Source organism: Carettochelys insculpta, chromosome 5 (genome assembly GCF_033958435.1).
Source record: "Carettochelys insculpta isolate YL-2023 chromosome 5, ASM3395843v1, whole genome shotgun sequence".
Classification (NCBI taxonomy): domain Eukaryota; kingdom Metazoa; phylum Chordata; order Testudines; family Carettochelyidae; genus Carettochelys; species Carettochelys insculpta.
This window is the reverse complement of record NC_134141.1, coordinates 104,357,451-104,383,609: the sequence shown is the minus strand read 5'-3', so window position 1 is coordinate 104,383,609 and position 26,159 is coordinate 104,357,451. Positions and strand designations below refer to the sequence as shown.

The window sequence follows — 26,159 nt, the reverse complement described above, 5'->3', positions numbered from 1 at the left end:
CCCCCAGTCGGCAGGTGGACCCGGAAGGGACCCGGGTCTGGGAGGCCCTGCGGGCCCACTTCAATGATGAGGCCGCGGGGTGAACTCTGCCCAGGCCCCCCACTGCCCGCCCCTTCCTCCACCACACTCCTGCCCCAACGCCCACACCATGGAGCACCCCACCGCCCCCCCCTCCCACTTTTCCTGGACAAATGACAGCACGCACTTGTGGCTGAACTTAAACTTCTTTTTCTTTCAGAACTTTTTTTTTTAACTGTAAATATATGAAACAAGAACAAACTATATACAAACATGTGGAAACAAACTAATATGTACAAAAATAAAACAATACTAAGAAGCAAGTGTCCTCATGAATAAAAAGAAAACCAGGGAGGATAAAGGGGAGAACTATTTACATGGGGGGGACGGGGCAAACGGGGGGCACCAAATAATAACTTTAAACTATATACAAGGGGGGGGGGGGGGCGCCACGTCCCGGTCCCTCGCCCCTATAGCTCGGCACTGGGCGTGGCTGGCCGGGAGCCCCGCCGCGGTCTCAGCCCTGTCCGGGGCTGGCTGGGGGCGGACCGGACCAGAAGATATGATGCCCAGCGAGTCTCAGGTGGCTCCAGGGGTCCCTCAGTGCTCCGGCCCTCGGCGGTGGGTGGCGGGGCGACGGCGGACGGGACGGCGACGGGCGGAGCAGCTGGTGGTGGGGCTGGTGGAGCAGGCAGGGCGGGCGCTGCGGCGGCCGGCGCGGCATGGGGGGCCAGGTCGTCCACCAGGCAGTTAAAAGTCTCCATGTAGGCCCCCCATGCCTCCTGGCGCCAGGCCAGCGCCCGCTCCTGCAGCTGCAGCTGCAGCTCCGTGACCTCCAGCTGCCGTCGGTGGATGGCCAGCAGCTGGGGGTCCGTCACCGTCGGGTGGTGGTGGTGCGGGGTCCGCCGTCTAGCCCGCCATGGGGCCGGTCGGTACTCGGCCGAGGGGCTGCCCTGGAGCGATGGTCCCGGAGGGCTCTCCGGGACGACTGAGGCCTCGCCAGCGCTCTCTTCCGGTCCTTCTGATGGTGCAGGTGCGGGACACAGGAGAGGAGGTGGGGAAGAAGAATGGAGACAGGCGTTAGTGTGGGCCCCGAGCCGTGGCCTTTGTCCCCCCAGCCCTGTGCTGCAGGTTCCCCATCCCCGTCCCCGGGAGATGCTGCTGTGATGGATGGGGTTCAGGGGTTTCCCTGCCCTGCACTCCGTCCCCTGGTGGGAGCGACTCTCACTTCACCCCGCAGGGTCTGACAGCAGGACAGGTTTCTTAGGCCACAGATGCCCAGTTTCTCCCAGGAGTGACAGCACCAGCTGTCGGAAGAGACAGTCCTTCCAACCCGTCGTGGGGAGAAGACCCCAAGGGGGGCCCCTCTGGGATGCAGCTTTCCCCCTCCTCAGGCTGGCTGCCTTCCAGCTCTCCCTTCCCCTAGCCTCTACCTGTGGCCCCCGCCCTCCCCCCCCAGTTCCAAGCCAGCTCGGCTCCTCCCTCCTCTTTGTTCAGGGCAGAGGTGTCACCTGCCAGCTGTAGCCCCAGGATCATCCTTTGCCCCTGGGAGCTATTCGGCTCTTGTTGCTCATATCTAGCCTGAGTCTCCCTTTTGCACTCCCCCGACTCCATCACATGCTGCTGCTGCGGGGTGTCCCACCCCCTCCTCCCGGGGGCCCCTCGAGGTTCCGCTCCCCCCTGGCCCGGGGATGGGGCATGGCACTGTCGTGTGGGGTGTGGGGGCGGGGGCAGGGGCTGATGCAGTGCTGTGAGGGCCATGGCCCTGGTGTCCTTGGGGCCATGGCCATGTGAGCATGTGGGGGGCCCTGGACACATATCTACTACCCCCCACCCCTCAAGCCCAGGGGTGTACACCAGAGTGGGGTACCTACCTGTCGGTCCGCTCCCACAGTCCGGAGATCCCCGGGGGGCGGAGGCCCGGCTGCTGCTCCGGGATGGCAGGAGGAGGATCTGCAGCCCAGATTCTGAGGAGGAGGAGCCCCCCTCCTCCTCCTCCTCCTGCCGCGATGTCCCGGGGGTGGGCTCTGGGGGGGGGGGCCCCCGGGGTGCGGGGCTTACCTCTGGGGCGGACTCTGGCTGCGGGGCCTGCTGGGGCTCGTCGGCCGAGGTATCAAGGGTGGCCGGAGGGGAGGAGGTGTGCCGGGGGCCCAGGATGTCCCTGAGCTCCCTGTAAAAGGGGCAAGTGACGGTGGTGGCCCCAGATCGGCTGGCCGCATCCCGGGCCCGGGAGTAACCCTGCCGCAGCTCCTTCACCTTACTCCTGACGTGATCAGGAGTGCAGGCAGGGTGACCCCGGGCAGCCAGGCCGTTGGCCAGCCGAGCGAACGCATCCGCGTTCCGCCTCTTGCTCCCCATTACCTGGAGCACCTCCTCCTCGCTCCAGAGCCCCAGCAGGTCCCGCAGCTCGGCCTCCATCCAGGAGGGGCCCCACTGCCGCTTGCCAGCCTGGCTGCCCGCCTGGCTGGGCTGGCTGCCCTGGCTCCCCTTGGGGGGGCTGCCGGGCAGCCATCGCAGCTAGGTGGGGGGCTGAGGGACGTGCAGGCTGGCCGCGTGTGTGGGCTGCCACCTGCACGTTCCCTCAGCTTCCTGCACAGGAAGGGAGGGGGAGGGGACCTTTAAGGGGCCGCTCCATGCGGCCACCATTGAGCTGAGGGGCTGGAGAGAGCGTCTCTCAACCCCTCAGCTGATGGCCGCCATGGAGGACCCAGCAATTTCGACGTTGCGGGACGCGCAACGACTACACGGTCCCTACTTCAACGTTGAACGTCGAAGTAGGGCGCTATTCCTATCCCCTCATGGGGTTAGCGACTTCGACATCTCACCGCCTAACGTCGAAGTTAACTTCGAAATAGCGCCCGACACGTGTAGCCGTGACGGGCGCTATTTCGAAGTTAGTGCCACTACTTCGAAGTAGCGTGCACGTGTAGACACGGCTAAGGAGAGCAGAGTTTGCATTTAAGTCCTTAAGAGATGGAGACTCATCAGCATTTTTCATGAAAACTGTTGCTCTTAAAGGGGAGGCCCTCCACATACCTTGGACCCCCTTAGGAAACTCAAAGAAGCAAAGCCATGAAGCTCACCACATGATAACCAAAGTTAATTTGGAGTGGGAAGCACTGTCACAAGTGTTAACTGTGGTTTGAAGGGATGACCAAGCTACCAATTTATCTTTGTCAATGATGGCCTGAAATTGTTGTCTGAGTTCCCATAAAAGTTTGTTGGTGAATGGAGATGATGTGGTATCATCTGTTTACCCTCACACCTAGATTCTTAGTCTCAAAAAGTCTGAAGGATCCAAGAAACCTAATAGGGTCAGCATCTGGGATAGTAAGGATAAGGAGGATACCACTGTCCCAAGCTCAGCAGTGTGTCCTACTGGTGTGCCAGAATACCCAAGAGACTCCAGAATCCCACGCTAGGCTAACCTCATGCTTTGCAGGCAAAGGAATCACTGTCTCAACTTCTAGTTCACCTTAAGTAAAAAAATACAATTTTACCAGTTGAGCTATTGGCACAGAATGCATTGTAGTTCTTTTGCTGGAATACAGTAAAGGCATGTGCTGCACTAGTGATGTGGGTATCTCTCTAGATACTACCAACTCCAAGATTATCAGTGACTCTGGACAGAATACTAAACCAGACAATTTTTATGACCAAACAGAGCAGGGAGGACGACATGAAGGATTTCTACCCTTTTGATGTAGCAGACAGCAATGGTTTTGGTTGGGTGCTGAATGTTAGTATGACAAAAACCTCCTTCTTCCTGCTGTGCTTTACAGCTGGAAATCAGTCCTGTTTCTCACTGGTGGCAAAGTCAGTCACCCCTTCTCCACTTAGCAGTTTTGGGGCACTCTTGGACTTCAGTATTGGTGGTTGGGATCCATGCTGTCCATGAATTCCTGACATACCCGTAATCAAGCACAGCATCTTATTAGATTTGGCAAGAACAGGGGAGGCAATCCTCTTCAAAGAGGCCTTGGGAGAAGATTTCTCACATTTCTTATGAGAGTATTTTCCTTACCATTGCAGGTTAGAATATTTGGACCTAGTTTTTGATGATTTGAAGGCATACAGAATCTAGGCAGGAGAGGTGCTAAGTACATCTAGCCAATATACAGGGGAAACAGGTCTGGACAGAGCCTTCATCAATTGTTTCATAATGTGTCTTTGGAGCTGCAGTTTTCAGTACTGCTAGATTCTGGGTAGAAAAGAATGACAAATATGGCACATAGGAGGAATGTGGGATTCTCCAAGTCAATATACACAAGTCATGTGGGACCATTCAGGACTTGAACCAGGGATCTTAGGCACACTAAGACGGAAAGAATGGAAGGGGAACTCCAGAATTCCAAAACACTCAATGTTAAAACTGTCTAAGGTAAAAATATTTACAGAAGACCATGATTTGAAACAGTAACTCTAATCAAACTCTGAACACTGTGCAGGGTTCTTTCTTGAGCCATCAACTGTAGAAAAGAACAGGAAAGGCTGTGTCTACTCTTAAGCTACTGGTTTGGCATAAAAGGATGACATAAGCATAGACCAAGGAATGCTACTAGTGAAAAATCTTGCAGTTTTAGGCACAAAGTGTGCACTGCCATAACAGACAACCCACAGGGACCACCACTCAATAACTAAAATATTTTAATGTTCATGTCTATGAACACTTATTACTCAGTTTAAAATCATTGCCATGTTTGCTAAGATGCTCCTCAACCAACATGTAACTCAGCTTTGTAAAGCACAAATAGAAGACAGCTTCTATTTCAATGAATACGTAGAATAAGTATTCTAAATATTTTTGCATTTTCAAAAAGGTACACTGCATGCAGAGCTATTTTATAATTTTTTTACCTCATTTTTGATGAAATCAGCATTCATTCCAGTTTCTTTATCTTCACAGGAAGGCAACGTAACTGATTCTTCAGGAACAACTTGTGACCAACGCCCAGCCAGTGAAGAATTTTTAGAAGAGACTATATTTTTGCATTCTGTGCTTTCCCACAGAAACACACATGCAGTAGGGATAATGAGCAGTACCTTGTTCCCATCTCCTGAGACACACAGGTACAACCTCATCAAGCTTTCTGAAAAAATAACATGTTAGAAAAGTGACTTATTTTCAGCATCCACAGATGTGGGAAGAGATTTTACTAAAAAAAGATGAACAGTAGTTTACATCAAACCAGTTTTAAAAAAAAAAAAAAAGATTTAAAGGGCATTTAGTAAGGTTTCAAACAAAGACAACACATACAAACAGCAAGCAGTGTTATTAAATATATCTGGATAATTGCATTTCTATCTCCATCCATGGGCCATTTCATGCAAGAGAAGTGATGTCTAAGAGCCAAAAATCCTTAGGATGGCGTTATCAAAGGACTGCAGGCGGAGAACACAGAACCAATCTCCTAAGCCTGCGACAAGATGTACCAAGTGCAACCCTTGTGTATGAGGAACACAAGCAACAGGAGTGGTATAATTCAAACAAACTTTGTTGTTGAAATAAGCCTCCAAATAGGCATAGGAGGCTGCATGCATTACAAATCAGTGTAAATTGCACAGGCACAGTAAAGTTCACAGAGTACCATCAATCCATACAGTGACAGCCAGCATAAAGATAGGGTAAAAGAGAAACCTGTTTTAAGATTTCTTTTGGAATTGCTTTCTTACAACTAGGTTACATTTGACAGTGTTCATCCTGACTAATGTCATCTTTTCATCCTGCTCATTTCACTTATCACACCTTCAGAAGACAAATGCAACAAATATTAAGACTGTCTACTTTGTCTCAAGTGACCATGTGAACTCTTCCACCAGCTCCCCTCTTCTCCACCAAAGTCAATCGTCTAGTGACTGTTCCACAAACTGTAGATTTCCCATCTTCATAACTGTGGGCATCTCCATTCTGCCTCTGATGGCAGATTCAATGGCCCATGTATCTGCATCCCCTCTACAACCTTCCTCTGCCTTAATCTTCATGCCACAGGAACATAAAAATGGACATACTGGGTCAGACTAATTGCAATTTAGAACTGTAATTTTCAACGTGCATTACTTTGCATTTATCAACAGTGAATTTCATCTGCCATTTTGTTGCCCAGTCATCCAGTTTAGTGAGATCCCTTTGTAACTCTTTGCAGCTTTGGACTTAGTTATCTTGAGTAACTGTATATCATCTACTTTGCCTCTTAATGTTCACCCCTTTTCCCAAACTGTTATAAATACACTGAACAACTCCGCTCCTGATACAGATCCTTCGCAGACCCCATTATTTACCTCTAACTGTGAAAACTGACCATTCATTCATATCCTTTGTTTCCCATCTTTTAACCAGTTACTGGTCCATGAGAAAACCTTCCCTCATCACAAATCACTTTGCCACTGATGAGGAATCTTAAAGGTTTTCTGTAAATCTAAGTATACCATATCCACTGGATCACCTTTGTCCACACTTGTTGACCTCCCAAAGAATTCTTACAGATTAGTAAGACATGATTTCCCTTTACAAAAGCCAGGCTGGCTCTGCCCCAAAAAGTCAGGTTCACCAATGCACCCAATAATTCTGTTCTTTACTACAGTTTCACCCACATTGTTTGGTACTGAAATTAGGCTTACCAGCCTGTAATTAGCAAGATCACCTCTGAAGCCTTTATCAAAAATAAGATTTATGTGAGTTATTTGCTAATCAGTTTAGAGCATGATTTAAGTAATAGGTTACATACCATAGCTGGTAATCTGACAGTTTCATATTTGAGTTCCTTCAGAACTCTTAGGAGAAACAACCTGTTCCTAGTGACTTACTACTGTTTAATTTATCTTTCTTCCAGAACCTCCTCTACCAACACCTCAGCATGAAACCTAAAAAGAATGGCTGGACATTTCCTCATATCACCTGTAGTGAAGGCCAAAATAAGTCACTCGCTCGCAACAGCCTTGTGTTCTTTTGGTGTTCCTTTTGAGCACTGACTTGCCAGTGGCATCACTGACTGTTTTGCAGGCTGTTTCTGATGCTTCTATTTTGAGTCTTCAGCTAGTTGCTCCTAAGATTTTCTTCTGGCCTGCTAAACTACACTTTTACACTTCATTTTCCAGACTTCATGTTGCTTTCAATTTTTCGTGGTAGATTTTTCAAGTATGCCTTTGTGCCTTTACTCACTTCTTTTACTATGTTGTTTAGCCCTGGTGGAATTTTATATCCCCTCCCCGCCCCTTTTTTTTTTTAAAAAAAAGGGTATACGTTCAATTTGAGCATCTATTACGGTTACTTTAAAAAAAAAACACTGGTGTAGCTAGAAGGCATTTCACTCTTGTGACTGTTCCTTTTAATTTCCATATAACTAGTTTCCTTAAACGTGATGGACTTCCCTGGTCTGGCACCCTGGGAACTTGACTTATCCTGAAAGAGAGAATTTGCTGATCCCTGTCATTGGTCCCTGGCCCTGGCCAGTCCCCTGGCTACCAGCCCCAGCCTCGCTGCAGGACAGAACAATTGTGAAAAAGTGATTGATTGTTTTACCTACCACTATGCTCTTATTACTCAAGCATGAAATTTCTATCCAAGAAGTTATATGATACTATATTTTTTTTTTACTATATTTTACTCTCTACTTTCTCATATGGAGCCAAACCCTAGCCAGCATTACCTGCTCTGTCGTTCCTGTATATTTTGTATTCTGGTATTATCTTAGCTAATTGATTTTGTATCTTCTGTCAAATTTCTGTGACCTATTATCTCAATATCCTCAGAAGACAAAGGAAGCAAATGGATATTCTGGGTCAGGCCACAAATATGCTGCTAATATGAGCAGCTGCACATAAAGGGGACCCAGCCACTGTCTCCAAAGAGTCTATGGATACCTACAAAGAGACTTCTCAGGCAGCTTCTGAAAACAGTGAGGAAGACATGGTGGATGAGGAAGAGAAGGAAGAAAACAATGGTCAGCAAGCAACGGAGCAGCTGATCTCACCAAGAGCCAGGAATTTTTTTTAACTTCGGGTCTCCTTCCCTCTTCCTAGGACCTAGATAGACTCTGATGGCAGGGAAGGTATCACTGGTGAATTTTAATTTAAGGCAACTGGGTGAGATCTGTGGTGGGCGCTATACCTACCTGGCCCAGGATCCTCGGAATAACTTGTTAATGTGTTTGAAGACAGAGCAGCAATCCTCCCTGCACATCTCCATGAAGCTCTCAGACAGATACTCTTGAATCTGTCTCATGAGGTTTCTGGGGAGGCCTACCTTATTCTGACTGCCGCAGTAAGACACCTTTCCACACCAAGCCAGCAATAAGTAATCTGGAATTGCTGCAGCACAGAGCAAGTGCAGAATACCAACTAGCTTTCTGTCTACATTTAGTCAGCAGCTGTTCCTTATCAGTGTGTGTTATTCTAAGGAGGCTAATATCTTGCACTGCAGCCTAGATGAAGCAGAGGAAGGTGTATGTAACTTAAGGGCATTAAACTATGATAGCACAAGCTGCACTGCCATGCCTTGCCCACCTCACTCTCTTCATTTCCCTAGGCTCCTGAGGGAAGGGAAAATTTCACTGTCTCATCTGAGGGGAGAAAGGGTCAAAGCATGTGGAGACCTTGAGAGCCACACAGCCCCGAGACGGATAGCACAGGCTGCACTGTCATGCTGTGCCACACTCCCTCCCCTCTTTTCCCCAGGCTCCTGGAGAAAGGGAAACTTTCAATGTCTCAGCAAAGTGGGGAGGGGAAGCACACGGTGACTGCAACTGCCTCAGCCCTAAAAGCTACCATATGCCCACTTGCAAAATACTGAGCTGAAGAAACTGATTTGGAATCACAGTCTTGAAAGCATACCCCAATCTGTGCCCTACCATGACTGGAAACGAACTGAGTCAAGCTGATCCCTTAAGATCTCTGTATAAAACCCATTACAGAGAATGCCTAAAAGCAAAAATTTGTCCTTGTATTTAAAACATCCCTACTATTTCCCAAAGAGGCTCTTTAATGAAACTAGTTTGTGTGTTTTAAAACTTTTAATCTACAGTAAATGTATTTCTCTCATGGCTGGCCTCCACTTATTGCAGTATGCACACTAGAGGGCTCTTTGACTATTGCTCTTCACCCCGCTACAACTGTTAGACTGGCATACATCAGGAGAAAACTAACATGGGAAGAATGTTCCTGGAGCACAGACAAGCTGCTCACATGGACCGGGTAGTTAAATGAATGGAAGAGAACCACAGTGGAGGTCAGGAAGGCGCTCAGGGAGCATGAAGTCCAGACCCAAGAGATGTTGAAGCTGATGGTGTAGCAAATAGCTCTCCTGAGGTGCCTGGTTCAGGAGCACAGAGCTCCACTGCAGTCCATGGTGAACCATATGCCTTCCTCACCATGTTCCATACCTTCACCCTCAGCACCCAAGAATGTGGGATGGGAGAAGAGTCAAGGGCAACTTCCCATTCCACTCCCAGGGATATTTCACAGAGCAGAAGGCTGACATTCACCTACCTGTGATTGCAAAATGGCTCTTGCCCTTGTGTAGCCACCTCTGAAGCCCCTGCCATAAACTCTGTTACTATGTGATTCATTTTATCCCTTAAACAAAAAGATTAAGCTCTCAAAAGCAGTATCTTTATTGCTTATGTTGCACAGAGAGGGGGAGAAGCTTTACAGGGTTTATAGGCCAGCACACATCATACTTCCCTTTCAGCAACAGACATGACAGTCATGCTGCTGTATGGTCACTCAAAGCTGTTTTGCAAAGTCTCTCTGATCAGCAGTGCCCCTAGCTGAGCTCTCCTTATTGCCTTGGTGTCTGGTTGCTCATAATTAGCAGACAGGTAATCTGCCGCAACCCTCGAGCCTGGCATGAAACTTTCCCTCTGATTCTCATGCAAGTTATGGAGCACACAGCAGGCTGCCACCATAGGGGAATGTTGCTTTCACTGCGATCTAGCCAAGGCAGGAAACTCCTGAACCTGGCTTTTACATGAACAAAGGAACATTCTACCACTATTCTGCACTTGCTCAGCCTGTAACTGAACTGCTCCATACTGTAGTCCAGGTTGCTTTTGTATGGCTTCATGCACTGAAGGAGAAAGAAGTCAGCTGAATCTCCCAGGATCACTACTGGCATCCCCATGTCTCTGATGGTGATTTTCTGGTGTGGGAAGAAAGTTCACTTCTGCAGCTTTCTGAACAGACCACAGTTCATAGAGATCCACATGCCATGAACCTTTCTTGACCATCCTACACTGATGTCAGTGTAACAGCACTTGTGATCCACCAACACCTACAACACCGAGGAGAAGTATTCCTTGCAATTTATGTACTCTGTGGCAAGGTGGTCTGGTGCCAAGATAGGGATGCGAGTTCCATCTATAGCCATGCCACAGTTAGGAAACCCCATCATGGCAAAACCATCCACTATGTCCTTCGCATTTTCCAGAGTCTTTGTTCTTTGTAACAAAAGGGTATTGATTGCCTTTGCTACCCGGATCACTTCAGCCCCACTTGAAGCCCCACTTCAAATTGATTGCCTACGACCTGTAGCTGTCTGGCATCACAAGCTTCTGCCACTTGCTTCTGAACTGTCAGAGTAGGTCTCATCTTGGTACTGCTGTGTTTCATGGGTGGGGGGGAAACAAATTGCAAAGTTCCATGAAAGCAGCTTTACACATGCAAAAGTTTTGTAACCACTATGATCATCCATATCTGAAGAACAATGCAGTCCCACCAGCCTGAGCTTGTTTCATGGCACCACCACTGACACTGTACTGTGCACAAAGCATCGAGTCCAGCCAGCATCTTCCTGTTCCTCCTCTCCAGCGTCTCACATTCATGTTGTCCATGCTTTCTTAAGGGTCTTCATCACTCTGAAGGCTGTTTTGGCTCTTCACATAACGCAACACAATGCATTAAGCGTTCACAATACCTAAGGCTTTTCAAAGCTGGACAGGGTCCATGCTGGCCTTTTAATGGCATCTGCACAGATATGCAGTGAAAACAAGAGCAGGAAAATACTGATTGCCATTGATTTCCAAAGGAAGGAAGACATAAGTACACTATGGGAGGCTGATGAGACATACGCAGAATCACCCGTGGCACTTTTCTGTTCAGTCAGACCCTGAGAGATTAAACCACAATGCAGATGGGAAGCAGGAACTTGGGGATAGGTAGCCACAGTGCATTGCTGTCAAAGTCCAAGCTACACACCCTAATGAGGAAGCATTCCATCAACTTCACGGGCCATCTTTAAGAAATCAGGCACGTGAAAAAAATGAATCAACCCTATATTTGACCTAGTCTCCTAGTGTAGCTGTACCATGAGTCATCTTGTTTGACCCCTGTTGTGAAGAGACAGTGCCAGCCCGAAAGTGTCTCTTAAAGCAGACACATAAGGAGAGATACCAACCACATTCCACAATCAGATGTTCCATCTGTCAAAGATCCTGTCATCAGCAGAACAAATGCTACACTGGTAGATCCTTACGTACATAAACACAGCATTATTGATGGGAAGGAGAATTGCTTGCTCATTCATCCCAACCCAATTGATGGCCACATGAAAGACTCAGAAAAGACCTTTCACAGGAAGAGATGAATCAAGCTGCAAGTTCAATGAAGGCACAGATATCTTCCCCACTACTTTTAACATTTGCAATTTCTCCTATGATTGCGCTTGAGTTCACCCACAATTCCTCAAATGGAAACTACTTCAAGTTCACTCTTCATAACACTGGAAACACCTGCTACTTTTAGATTTCGGGCATCTATGTCCCCACTTCCAGTCTCACTGAAGGTATTATCTGAGAAGTTAAGGCTCATGCCTTTACCTCTCCCGTGGGTGAAATCCAACAATTCTCCCACTTTTAAATCAGGGTTGGGTTGTGTATAAAACTTGATTACCTAGAAAATCCTACTGGGCGGAGCACCTGCAAGTCTTCCCTTCTGAAGCATGTGATCAATGGTGACCAGTAAACTCTCTCAAACCAAAAGTAGTGCTCACATTTTAACAGAAGGAACAAAGAACTTTAAAACATTAAAGGATCGATGTATATGTCTATCTGATGGTTGGATGGTGGGTGCAAGGGTCAAAACTACACAGAAATATATTATATTTAAGACAGGATTGCAAGAGTTTAGAAATCCAAAATGTAGTTAACATTTCTGTAAATAAAAAAGGTTTAGATTTGCTAAGGGTTAGCTTAGCACACACAAAGTACAAGATGGATTTGCAACACTCTTTTCTACCAAATAAATTAGCTATGTATCACATAATATTTAAGGATGATCTTTCTTGTCAACATCTGTTTTCTATTTTTAATTAAAAAAGACAATTCGTAAAGTCCTACCTTGTGCTGCAATAACCATCTTACTAGATTCTTCAATTGCTGGCACAGTTTTTAGATAGTCCTTGTCTTTATTCCAAAGAAACAGTTCTCCTGTTGTAAGTATTCCTGCCAACCAAGCACCTGTTTTAAGAAGGGAAAGACTTTTAAATTGTTGCACTACATATTTAAAATTCTCTTCCCCATTTTGTTTCTAATCCTGCAAAGTGTCTCTGAAGCACAAGATCCTGTGTTTGTGTGGAGACAGCTATGGTCAGGGCCTTCTAAAGTACTGTAGGTTTTTAAACTGTTGCAATTTTAAATGGGAAAAAAAAAACTAGAGCAAATACTTAACCATTTCTTGACGTTGCTAACACGACAATATTTTTCAATAGTGACTGAAATCTAGGAATTTTTTTCTTCGTCTTTCCTGTTAACAAATTAATTTCACTTATGCATTTATCATCAATAAGAAAAACAGCTTCTTTTTCCTGTTAAAAAGAGAAATATTTCAGTTTTCAAAAATGACACCCATTTTCTATTTCACAGTTAAGTATTCAAAAATAATGCAGTGTTGAAACTGAAACCTCAATTCTACCTTTTTGCTCAAATGCATTACAAAACAGGGCCAAATTCAACACTCATTTATGCCAAGGTTGAATCTGGACTATCATTTTAATTAGCCTAAAGCCACAAATCATGTTCAAGCAAGTACTCCCACTTACCTGAGTAAGACTACTTCCTAAAAGGTGCAGGATTAGGACCTAAAGAGCTGATCCTATGGCTCTGAATTCAGTGGGAGTTTTGCCACATATCTCAATAGGAGGAGGATCATGCCCTAAACAATTGCATACTCTCTCTCAAATGATACAATGAAAGAAAATATTATACTGTTAGATCACATTTGTGAAAAGCTCTATTGTAATGTATATATAAACGAGAGGAGTGCTATGCTCAAGGTCCTTGGTATCCCCCATAGCATATTATTAGAAGATTTTCAGATATTGAACAAAGGTCAGAATAGTTGAGGTGTGTTATGATTATTATGATTATGACGGTTCTGAGTCTTCCAAATGCCGTCTTTTCCTAATTAATGCATCTTATTTCCTCAGAATTGGTACCATCTTGGCTGATGGTAGTTCCAATATATGTGAAATTGTCCGCTTTCCTTATTTTCGCTTCAATTTTCATCCCAATTGCCACTCTCCAACCAAACACAGAGTGAGGCACCAGGGCCCCTCAACAGTTGGTGATTTACTAGAGCACCCCCGTCACTCCCCAGCTGCCGGGCATCACGGCGGAAACGTGCACCAGCCCTCCTCACTAACTACTGGGCCCCATGGCCAGAGACGCGTGCCACCACCACTCCCCTCACCTGCCAGCTCCACGGCTGGAGTGGCATTAGCTGCTCCAGGCCACGGCTGGTGCTGTACCAGCTGCTGCCGTCATGCGCTTTTCCCCACAAAATGGTGGGGTGCGTGTGCAGAGGGAGGGCAAAGGGCACTATTCACCACACTGTGGAGTCCTGTTCACCACATGCTGCGACATGGACACCGCAGTTCTAGATCAAACAGCCTTACATTTTTCAAATTTAGACTACAGGGATCATTGTCATGTTTCTTTAGTGCATAGTCGATGACTAGCATGAACAGAGAAGGAGATGCCTATCTTAATGCTGAATTGTTTGCTCAATCCATTTTCCATTCTAATGCATGTTGAGTTGACACAGAATGCCTTCACAATGTTGATTTTGTTGGAATTCCATATTGTTTCACAACTTTCCACACTGTTTCTCCATTTAAACCAACGAATGCTTTTTGAAAGTCCGTAAAATTGATGGCAAGACTGCCTTGAATTTCAATTGTGTTAATAATCTGTCTCAGGATGAAAATACCATCTGATATATGAGCAATAATGAACCTTTGGAATCAAACCATAATTGCAACAATGATGACAAGTATCAGAGAGGTAACAGTTAGTCTGTGTCTTCAAAAACAACAAGAAGTCCTGTGGTATCACAAAAGCTTGTGCTCCAAAATATCTGTTAGTCTGTAGGGTGTCACAGAACTTCTTGTTTTTAATGGCAGCAATAAATCCACTAATTCAGTGCTTCCTAACTGAATTACCCTATGCCATTTGTAAACCATTCACTGATATTTTTTTTTTTGGTAAATTGAGTTACTAAATAACTGTTACGGAATCAAAACTCAGTTTAATATACAAGTCGGTTTGAATTAAAATCTACAGATTCTCACCTGTCCCAGCCAGGAGATTCGAGGCCAAGGTTTCTTATGTTTGATACAGGTAGAGACTAAAACATCTAGCTTAATCTCCATGCTTACCAGCAGTCCAGATAACCACAACAGTTTAAGAAAAAAAGCCCAAGAGTGCAGGGTGGCCTGCCAATCTATCTGTAAGAGATTGACAGACAGCTGTAGATTTTCAGCTTCATTTGTGGAAGATAAAAACTCAGAACAAAAATTATAGTTTCCACATACAGGTTGAGCCTCCCTGGTCCAGCATCCTTGGAACCTGACTAGTTCCAAAGCAGGGAATTTGCTGGACTGTGGCAGTCAGTGCCCCAGCCCACTGATCCCAGATGCCGAGAACTCCTGCATCCTACCCACCCCGCTTTTGACTTCCTCCCCTTCACTTAGTGCCCCTAACTTAGGCCCCCTCTCATCTCACCGTCTTCACAGAGGGCCCCTTAGCCTGTACCCCAGGACCTGCCCCCTCTTCACCCCACCCTGGCACCAACGGCGCAATTCCCTTTACTCTGTGAATCCTCTCGTCTCCTACGCGCTTCACCGAGAGCCCCTCACTCCTATCCCAGGACTTGCTCCATCTGCACCCCACCCCCGCACCAAGGGCACCGAACTCTCCCGCCTGAGTCCCGGCCCGTGCCTGTCCCCGCCCCAGACCACTGGCTTCGCGCGTTGCTTCTTACTATCGACGCGGGTGCATCGCACGTAAACGTCCTGTAGTCTTAGAGCAGCGGGACCCGTAACGGGCCCGGAGCCCGCGGGACAAGCTGTCCGAGCGCCAGCCACACAGCGCTAGCCGGCCGCCATCGGCTCAGGGCCACCCCCGCCACAGTCCCTGTGGACCGGTGCCCACCCCGCACTCTCCGCACCCCTTCCTTGCACAGCGGCTGCGCTGCGCAGTCGGTTACAGCAGCGTCAGCCCCCAGCCCAGCTGCCGGCTTGACTCCGGAGCCGGAGCCGAGTGCGCAGCTGCGGGCGAAAGGGGAGGGGAGTGCAAGGGGGGGAGAGAGAGAGAGACGTTAGTTCCCGTCAGAGCTGCCTAGCTGAAGCTGCTGGGTCTCCCCCCCAACCACTTCCGGCTACTCCTTGTTGGGGGCACTGGGCTGCCAGGTCTCATCGGCGCTGGCGTCACCGCTCCCAAGCTGGATGCTCTGCCTGAGGGAGCGATGCTGACAGGGGGGCTCCCCGAGGACGAGAACCACCCACTGGGTCGGCGTGCGGGGCAGACGCGGAGCGCAAGGGCGCACGCGCCCCAGCCTCCTTCTCTCAGGCGGACGTTCGATATACACGTAAGCAAACGCGCCGCACCAACGGTAGCTCGGCGCGCCTGAGAAGTGAAGCCTGTAGTAGCTCCGCATCTCCTTTTCAGCTGGGTATGTTGGGTGGTGTCCTGGTTTCGGATAGGCTTTGCGGTGGGGCGGGGGGGTTACGGACCAAATCTGGTGGTGGTGGAAACCACTTCAAACATGGTAACAGAGAGGTAGCCCTGTTAGTCTGTACTTCAACGAAACAAAACAGCAGAAATGTGGCACTTTAAAGACTAACAGAATGATTCATCTGAAGAAGTGGGTCTGTCCCACAAAAGGTCATCACCAAATAAATCGTTTTGTTAGTCTTTAAAGTACTACATTTCTGCTGCTTTGTTTCATTACAAACATGGGCAGTTGCAGTTGCCCTGACCAGGAGAACTGTGTGATGATTTACGTGGCTGGTGCCAAGACTGCAGCTCTCTGGAGCCCTCTTATCGTGGAAACTAATGGCAGGGCTTATTCCCCACCTGTGCCCCAGCCCTGTTCCACCCACCACTTCTAAAAAAAACAAAAAAGTCAAGTTGCACTTTAAAGACTAACAAAATAATTTATTAGGTGAGCTTTCGTGGGACAGACCCACTTCTTCAGACCATACCCATAACAGAACAGACTCAATATTTAAGGCATAGAGAACCAAAACCGGTAATCAAGGTTGACAAATTAGTGAGTGCAGCAGCAGTCATCTGTGACCCTTGTGTAGTGCTGGGGAGATAAAAGGGGGTCATGTTACATGTAGGTGTCAGTGACCTAGGAAAGGATAGGAGAGAGGTCCTGGAGATCAAATTTAGCCTAACAGAGACTGAAATCCAGGACCTCAGTAGTAATGTTCTCTGACATGCTTCCCATTCTACACATAGACCCAGGTAGATAAGCAGAACTGCAGGTGCTGTATGTGGATGACATGGTTTAGGGAGGAGGAGTTTAGATTTATTAGGAGCAAGGCAAACTTTGGGAAAAGGGGGAGCCTATACAGGAAGGATGGGCTCCACCTAAACCCAAATGAAACCAAATCACTGATACTTAAAAAGGTTGTAAAGCAGTTTTTAAATTAAGGATGGGGAAAGCTGACAGGTGCAGAGGAGCACAAGGATTGGATAGAGACATACCTTAACAGAAGGTCTGTTTAGAGATTCTCTAAGACCTAGTACAGAGAAGATGGAAGACGATAAAATAAGAGTAAGAGTTGTGGAGAAACAGTCAAATTAAAAAACGTCCCATATAATCACGTATCGTGGCAGACAGCTAAACCATGATAAGTTTTTAAAGTGCTTATATACAATTTCTAGAACTCTAAATAATAAGTTGGGTAGAGTGCCTGGTATTATGGTACTGATACAATAGGCATCACAGTAACTTATTGGAATGAATGGAAGTAATACAAATACGCTGGAAGTACAGAACATGTCTTGCTGGTGGGGGAGTGGCACCGCACATGAAAGAAAACAGAATCAAATGAAGTAAAAATCTTTAATGAACCAGTGTGTTCCGTAGAATCTCTATGGATTCCATATTCTAATAATGTGATATAGCAGTCAGGATATATTACCGATCATCTAAACAGGCCATTGTCGGTGACTGTGAAATGCTAAGAAAGATTGGAGAGGCTTTAAAAAGAACAGCCCTCATAATATTGGAAACAACAGAACACCACTGGCCATCACATACAACTCTCAGCTAAAACCTCTTCAGCGCATCATCAATGATCTACAACCCATCTTGGACAGTGATCCTTCACTCACAGACCTTGGGAGGCAGGCCAGTCCTCACCTACAGGCCAGCATGAAACAAATTCTCACCAGCAACTATAGACCAGACCACAGTAACTCTAAACCTGGAACCAATCCCTGTAACAAACTTTGGTGCCAATTCTGTTCACATATCTACACCAGCAGTATCATCACAGGACCTAACCACATCAGCCACACCATTAGGGGCTCATTCACCTGCACATCTACTAATATAATATATACCATCATGTGCTAGCAGTGCCCCGGTGCAATATACATTGGCCAAACTAGGCAGTTTCTACATAAAAGAATAAATGGACACAAATCAGATATCCAGAATGGTAACATACAAAAACTTGTAGGAGAACACTTCTATCTCCCTAGACACTCAGTAACAGAAGGTTTAAAAGTAGCCATCCTGCAACAAAAAGATTTAAAAAATAGTCTCCAAAGAGAAACTGTAGAGCTGCAATTCATTTGCGAATTTGACACCATCAACCAAAGATTGAACAGAAACTGGGAGTGACTGCTCAATTACAAAAGCAATTTCTCCTCTTAATGTTCATACCTCCGCATTAGCTGTCCTCCATGACTGAACTGACCTTGTCAACTCTGACCCACTTCACTGGGACTCCCTTGTTTTTATGAGTCTATAAATTTAGATCCTCCTTGGGAACCGCCCCTCCCATCTATCTGATGAAGTGTGTCTGCCCACAAAAGCTTATGCTCCAAAATATGTTAGTGTAGAAGGTGCCACAAACTTCATGTTGTTTTTGAAGATACAGACTAACTCGGCTACCACTGGCTGTGTCTACACTAGCCCCAAACTTCGAAATGGACACGCAAATGGCCATTTTGCAGTTTACTAATGAAGCGCTGAAATGCATATTCAGCGCTTCATTAGCATGCGGGCGGCCGCGGCGCTTCGAAATTGATGCGGCTCGTCCCGACGGGGCTCCTTTTCGAAAGGACCCCGCCTACTTCAAAGTCCCCTTATTCCCATCTGCTCATGGGAATAAGGGGACTTCGAAGTAGGCGGGGTCCTTTCGAAAAGGAGCCCCGTCGGGACGAGCCGCATCAATTTCGAAGCGCCGCGGCCGCCCGCATGCTAATGAAGCGCTGAATATGCATTTCAGCGCTTCATTAGTAAACTGCAAAATGGCCATTTGCATGGCCATTTCAAAGTTTGGGGCTAGTGTAGACATGGCCACTGTGATACGTAATATTGGGGATTTCAGCAGTCCCCATCCAGACTGGGTACATGTCAGGATGGGATGCAGAGAGAGAGTTTCTAGACAGCTTTAGTGCCTGCATTTTGGAACAGCTGGTTCTGACACCTACAAGAGCAGAGGCAATTCTTGGTTTAATCCTAAATGGAGTGCAGAATCTGGTTCAAGAGGTGAATATAGCTGGACCATAATATAATTAAATTGAACATCCCTGTGACAGGAAAAAAACCACAGCAATCCAACACGACGGAATTTAATTTTAGAAGGGGGAACTATAGAAAAAATTAGAAGGCTAGTTAAACAGAAATTGAATGGTACAGAGCCTAAAGTGAAATCACTGAAAACTGCATGGGAACTTTTCAAAGACACAGTACAAGAGGCTCAGTATAAATGTACACCTCTAAATTTAAAAAAAAAAAAAAAAAAAAAAGCCTAGTCGGAAAACCAGAAAGATGCCCCTGTGGCTTAACAAACAAATAAAAGAAACAGAGATAGAAAGTGGAAGTTAAATCCTAGTGAGGAAAATAGGAACATAGACGCTGTCAAACGAGGTGTAAAAATATAATTAGGAAGGCCAAAAAGGAATTTGGAGAACAGCTAGCCAAAAGTTGAAAAAAGTAATAGCAAAAAATTTTTGTAAGTACATCATGTGACAGACCTCCTCAGGTTTATGGAATCTGGGTTATGAATATAAATATACATAATTGGGATATGCTTTGGACAAAATACCCCTTGCTGGATATGTGTATCCTATTTTTGTGCATGTATCATTTTTGTATTTGCAGTTAGGACTGTTGTCGTGCATTAACATATTTTGGAGCATAAGCTTTCATAGGCAAAAACCCGCTTCATCAGATGGATGAGCATCTGATGAAGCGGGCCTTTGCCCATGAAAGCTTATGCTGCATAATATCTGTTAATCTATAATGTGCCACAGGACCTGTTGTTTTTGAAGATACAGATTAACTCAGCTACCTCTCATACTTGTTTGTGCATTTGTACTCCAAATGCTTGCTTCTGTAAAAACTTCAACATCGCCTGTTGTGAAAGGTTGGCTTGTTGGGTACTTAACAAGAACAGCGGTATTTAACTGACAAAGGGCCTTAATGTGTTCCAATCTACATCTGCAGAATTTTGCTGTGTATAGTCTCAGTAGACAAGCCTAGAGATTAGCAGATAGACAATTGCCGATTGCCTAAAAAGGACATGGACAGGAGACTTGCTCTTTTGATGGAGAGCAAGTTTTCATCTTGGAGTATACTTTTACACAAAGGTTGTGTCTACACTATCAAATTGTTTAGGAAAATTAGGCCCTATTTTGAAAGAACATGTGGAGTGTCCATTCACAAAATGCACTCTTTCCATCTGAAATCAAAAGAACATGGCTCTTCTTCCAGAAGCCCTCTTCTGCTCCCGAATCAGTAAAAAATGCCTCCTTTAAAAAAAAAAAAAAAGCATGAGTAGATGCCTCGCAGGCCCATTTTTTCAAAAAAGCAGTCCTCATGGTACCAGACTTTTTGATCCCTGTCCTGTTCTTTTGAAAGAGCAGGGGCTATGTGGACGCTCCATCGAAAGAGCGGATCGAGCTTTCTATCTGCGTTTTTGTGTGTGAAAGTGCTCTTTTAAAAGAAGATTTTTTGGAAGAGACCTTCTGGAAGAACTTCATCTGAAAGACCACTGTAGGATAGATGTAGCCAAAGAGAAAAATGGAATTCCCTGGACGTGGGAAGGGTATAAAGAGGGACATGAGAACTCTATCTTTGTCTTCAGTCTGCCTTATTTTAATTTGGTAACTTGCATTGTTCTGTTTTTACTTATAACCACTTACATCCTTCTATCATTTCTGAATTGAAGCTTTTACTTGAGAACAGTTGTTTAGGCTAAGAACTCACATGTAGCTAGATTCTCAGTGGAATAGAACTAGCTGTATATTTTAATTTGCTAACTCACTGTTCTGTCTGTTTTTACTTATAACCACCTGAATCTTACTGTTGTTGCTTAATTCAATTCTTTTCTTTATAATCAACCCTAGGGTAAGTGATTATTACTAGGGGAGGGTTACCATTATGCATATCACCCTTACATTGGTAATGGGGGCTTGCGTAATGAGATTTCTCACCTCAAATCTTTTGCAAAGAGGGAGACAAATTTATTTGGGTTTTGATCCCTTTTGGGGGTTGCATTCTTAGGTGCTGTGCCCTAGAACTGCTTGCTCCCAGAGCTATGGTAAATCAGTGCCTTTATTGCTCTGTGGGGGGCAGTAACCCCAACTCTGTGCCTTGGCTGGGTGAGACCAGAGGATCTGGACCAGCAGGACAGATTGGTGGGGAGCCTCAGAGAGCAAGAAGGTGGGTGTCAGTAGCATGATCAGCCTACCAGGGAACATTCCAAGGGGTCTTCTTCTACACCCCCTCACCCCAACCCCCAATACAGCAGAAGTAGGAATCCTTCTAAACAGCCACTCGGCAATCAAAATGCTAAAGGAGCACTCCAGAATGATGAGGTCATTGCGAAGAAACTAAATTAATTCTTTGTGTTAGTCTTCATTGCTGAGGATGTGATGAAGATTCCCAAACCTGAGCCATTGTTTTTAGGTTAGAAATCTGAGGAACTGTCTGAGATTGAGGTGTCATTAGTAAGAAGTTTTGGAATAAACTGATAGGCTAAATAGTAATAAGTCAACCAGGACTAGATGGCATGCATCCAAGAGTTCTGGAAGAACTCAAATGTGAAATTGTGGAGCCACCAACTTTGGTTTGTACCCTATCTTTTAAATCATTTTCTGTACCAAATGACTGAAGGATAGCTAATATGACACCAATTTTTAAAAAGAGTTCTAGAGGTGATCCTGGTAATTACAGGCCAGTATGTCTAATTTCAGTACCAGGCACATTGGTTGAAACTAGAGTAAAAAACAGAATTGTCAGATACATACATGAACTTAATTTGTTGGGGGAAAGTCAATATGGTTTCTGGAAGGGGAAATCATGTCTCACCAATCCACTAGAATTCTTTGAGGTAGGTCAACAAGCATGTGAACAAGGGGGATCTAAAGGATATGGTGTACTCAGATATCCAAAAGGTCTTTGACAAGGTCCCTTATTAAGGCTGTTAGTGAAAGTAAGCTATCATGGGATAAGAGGGAATGTCCTGTCATGAATTGCTAACTGGTTAAAAGAAAGGAAACAAAGGGTAGGAAGAAATGGTCAGTTTTCAGAATGTAGAGAGGTAACTATCAGTGTCCCCCATGGGTCCATACTGGGATCAAGCCTATTCAACATATTTATAAATGATCTGGAGAAAGGGATTTCAGTGAGACTGTGAAGAGCTTCAAAAGCAGGGGTAGGCAACCCAAATATGGCTCAGTACAGAACCAAATGTGTCTGTCTTTCCCAGTATACAACTTTTTAAATGAAAAATTAATTTAGAATTTAAAAAATGTAATTAATCATGCCAGTATTATCTTTTTTGTCTATTTCACCTTTAACCAGAGGTGAAAGTAAAGGGTGCACCTTGGTGTGCAATTCAAGAGTTGCCTGTAGTATACTTCTGAGAGCAGGCATAGTGTTAATCTTTGCAGGAATTGCTGCCTGGGGTGCACTGTGTGTGCTCAGGAACTCTCCTGAAGACAGCCCTTTGGCAGCAGCAGGTAACCTGGGCTCTGGGGTCCCCACCACACACTCCTCCTCTCACTCCCCAGCCTGGTCCCCCCCACATGGCCCTCCTGCCCTGTCTCTCCTTCATGCCCTCTAGGCTGCAGCCAACTCCCTCCCCAGCACCTCTGTCCCAACTCACTCCACCTCACAGTCCCCAATCCCCTGCCCTGAACCCCCTACCTTCCACCCCCTACTTAAATTTCTTACAGATTCTGTCTTCCCCACCCCTTCCTGCGCACCCCCAACAAGAGTTGTGTGTGTGTGAAAAGACACTACCTGTAAGAAATTTGTTACTTTCACCCCACCTTTAACAAGTATCCATCCTCTTCACTCACTGTTGAATCATGCATATTCTCTTTTTATTTGAGTGGTTGAGAAAACTTTCCATCATCTGTCATGGTGAACTCTTGACCACAGCACTAAAAAATGGCAAGGATGACTAGTAATGAAATTTTCAAAAGAAATGGACAGACATATATATTTGGGATACATCCAGCTCTCCACTCTGTCTCATTTGTAGTGAGTGACTGTCCTCAAAACAAATATGTGGAAATAAAAACTGGCAGGAGGCGTAACTTGGGTGTGAGAGTATGGTCAGTTAACAAGTGAGGCTGAAAATAAAGGCTAACTCTCATTACATTTTTTTTTCTTTTGGAAAATTTAAAAAGTAGAAACTGCACATTTATTGAAATAACAGTAGACAAATACACAAAATGCCAGTGCATAGTGATCAGCAGAAAATGAGTGCTTCTGTCCCTTTAGCGGAGAATTGAGATTAACCTTAAAGAAAATAGTGCCATAAGGGTTGCTGTATCTTTTTCCAATACTTCCTCAGTTCATGGGGGAACCCAATGTATTTAAAACAGGTTGGGCTCATCTACACTAGCCCCATTCTTTGAAGGGGGCATGTAAATGAGCCTACTTGGTAAATAGCAGTGAGGTGCAGCACCTCATTAGCATAATTCTCATGGCACTAACTTTGAAGTTGTTAACTTTGAAGCACCAGCAAGCAGTCTAGCCGTGGGCACTTTTAAATACCCACACAATGTTTTGGGAATAAGGGAACTTCAGAGTTGCACGGGTACTTTAAAGTGCCTGAGGCTAGACTGCTTGCCAGTACTTAGAAGTTAGCAACTTTGAAGCTCATGTGGCAAGAATTATGCTAATGATGTGCAGCATATGCAGCGCAGCACCTCATTGCTATTCACTGAGCATGCTCATTTACATGCCCCCTTTGAAGGAGGCAGCTAGTGTAGATCAGCCCATTGTGAGGTATTACCACTGTTATACGGTCTGGGATCAAAAACAGGATTAAAATATCAGTATCATTTTTGTGTACAGTTAAAGCTGAGGGCTGGAATTTTAGAGTTTATTTGCTGGAAGAAAAGCAGCATGTTTTGGTGGAATACAGAAACCAGAATCCTGAGTGTACTTAGTGATTTGAGAGGAAAAGGTCCAGAGGTCTTCTCTAAATAAATTAAGTTCTGAGGCATGCTAAATATCACCCAATCACTAGTTATATTTAAAATGTAATGGCTATTGATTGGTTTTTAGGAAGCATTTTCTTTTGTATGGGTGACTGAACCTGTAATTCTTCTCTTTTACTTTTCAGGAGACAGTTGAGCTTTATGCCAAATGAAATACTTTTGGAAAAGCAAAATAAGAAAAAAAATCAGTAAGGTATTAAAAGTGAAGTTCCTCAAGGAAGACTATGGCTATGTCTACACTACAAGATAAATTTTAATTTATTAAAAATAGATTTTATAATGCCTTTTTTAAAGTTTGATTTTGAGTACCCTCACTTCCCACAGAATCCCAAAAAATTTGTCATTGTTTCCACACTGAAATCACCAAACATAGACTGTTGTAGCAGTGCATTGTGGGAACCTATCCCACAATTCCCTCAGCCCTGCATTCTGAGCCAGAAGCCAGGTGTAGCTGCACTGTCAGTTTCCTAGGTCCCTGCAGCTTGGGGGACCTGTGAAACTGGCAGTGCAGCAGCCTTGGTCAATTTCCCCACTGTTGCTAGTAGCAGGGAGCTGAGAGCCAGGTGCAATACGTAGCATTGTGGGATTCATAGAGAATACTTGTGGAGGTTAATAAATTCAAATGAAAGACATGGTGCTTCCACATTAGCCTTTATTCAACATTGTAAACTTGAGATTGATGCTATATCCGTCTGTTAATATCGACATTTTATTTTCGATATAGCAGGCAGACTAAATCGAGCTATGACATTTACAGTGAAGACAGATGTTTTAATGTTGAGCTAACTCCTTTAAATTTGATTTCATCTCAAAGGCTGTGGCCATACATATAGCCATAGTGTGTACACAGCCTAAAAAGGGAGATGGCTCTGAGAGCACAATGTGGGACAGAAGTGATTTCCAGTTTATGCAAGATCTCTTACTGGATCTATTTAGTATGGATGCACAGTTGTAGTTTGGACTGTTTTAGTTCTTTTGGTCGTTCTAATATCTGTTTATAGAACAAAAATGAAACATTTACAGGTCTTGTTGACTGTAGCAAGCTAAGAGGTAACTTTCATAGGTTGATCCGACAGTTGTAAATATACAGGACTCTTCAACCTTGTACCTTTTAGAAATGGAGGCAGACTTGCATTCAAAGTTCATGTGGTGGAGATAGCTAGCAGTTGTGTTTTTTTGGAATGCAGCTCTTCTACACATTGTGAGATTTTCAGGGAAAAAATTGAGTTGAACAAAGCATAACATACTAATGGAAAAAAAAAAAATTGGAGAGAATGTTTGTTGGGATTCCAAGAGTGTATTTCTTCCCTACCCATATCCGCTAAATTAGGTTTTTAGTTTCTGAAACACTGTCCTAATAATTCCACGATGGTGGCAATTTTTTGGCAAATAGTAGCTCGGAACATCTTGTCTTTATCAAAATGTCAGCCATGATACACAATAGCATACAGAGATTGTTTTAAGACTGTGTTACTAACTCTATGTAAACAGGCCTGAGGCCAGTGACAACTTTTTTTTTTTTCCAATTTATTCTTCTTACCTCTTGCCAGCACCTTTTTTTCATGTTTTCATATTTGTCAAACAGCAACAAAGAGCATAAGTGTATGAGCACTTATGATATTGCATCCCACTATTTTCTCCAGTGTATTACATAAATTATGTTTAGTTTATTAAAAAAACGAAAGAAAAAGAAAAAAAGGTTTCCAAATACATTTAATCCTCGAGGGAGTAATTATACAAAGTATCTTATTTCAACAGTATAAAATGTTTTCTATTAGAAAAATATGGTAGTAGCAAAAGGAATCCACAATTTGGCAAATATACATTCTACTATCAGTAGATAACTGTAAATTAGTAACAGAATAGAACACACAAATAATCAATTGCAGCAGGAGCTTTAATTTTCTCCCACTTCCAAGCATTACTTATTCCAGATTCCAGTGTTGACATCTGAGCTTCCATTTAACAGTTCATTTTTCTCTGGATTAACGGTTTTTCATCATATTAGTCAATGAAGCCGTTCTAATTTTGCCTGTAAAGATTTAAAATTGCCGATAGTGGTCTGCACTGTTAGCGTGGGGCTCATAGATTGAAGTTCAACAAGGTAGCAACTGACAGCATCCAAACATACATTTGTGAATCGTCGTCTGTGAGGAAGAAAAA

At 44.8% G+C, this 26,159-nt stretch overlaps 2 protein-coding genes and 1 long non-coding RNA gene across 3 annotated transcripts in view; 1 reads left to right on the top strand and 2 right to left on the bottom strand.

Moving 5' to 3' along the window:
• CPLANE1 (ciliogenesis and planar polarity effector complex subunit 1) overlaps positions 1-15,465 on the bottom strand; it is a 166,032-nt gene extending 150,567 nt beyond the window's left edge. The window contains exons 1-5 of the mRNA XM_074995640.1: positions 15,271-15,465; positions 14,579-14,734; positions 12,679-12,814; positions 12,348-12,467; positions 4,876-5,108 (exon numbers count right to left, since the gene is read on the bottom strand). Of these exons, the coding sequence (XP_074851741.1) occupies positions 4,876-5,108; positions 12,348-12,467; positions 12,679-12,814; positions 14,579-14,659 (570 nt within the window). The 5' untranslated portion in view covers positions 14,660-14,734; positions 15,271-15,465. The remainder of the gene's footprint in view (positions 1-4,875; positions 5,109-12,347; positions 12,468-12,678; positions 12,815-14,578; positions 14,735-15,270) is intronic.
• Positions 15,466-15,605: 140 nt separating this feature from the next.
• The window catches only part of LOC142013801 (uncharacterized), a 30,204-nt gene continuing 19,650 nt past the window's right edge, over positions 15,606-26,159 (top strand). Inside the window, exon 1 of the long non-coding RNA XR_012645789.1 lies at positions 15,606-15,876. This is a non-coding gene — a long non-coding RNA (uncharacterized LOC142013801). The remainder of the gene's footprint in view (positions 15,877-26,159) is intronic.
• Positions 24,313-26,159, bottom strand: part of NUP155 (nucleoporin 155) — a 57,373-nt gene continuing 55,526 nt past the window's right edge. Inside the window, exon 35 of the mRNA XM_074995641.1 lies at positions 24,313-26,143. Coding sequence (XP_074851742.1) covers positions 26,005-26,143 — 139 coding nt within the window. The 3' untranslated portion in view covers positions 24,313-26,004. The remainder of the gene's footprint in view (positions 26,144-26,159) is intronic.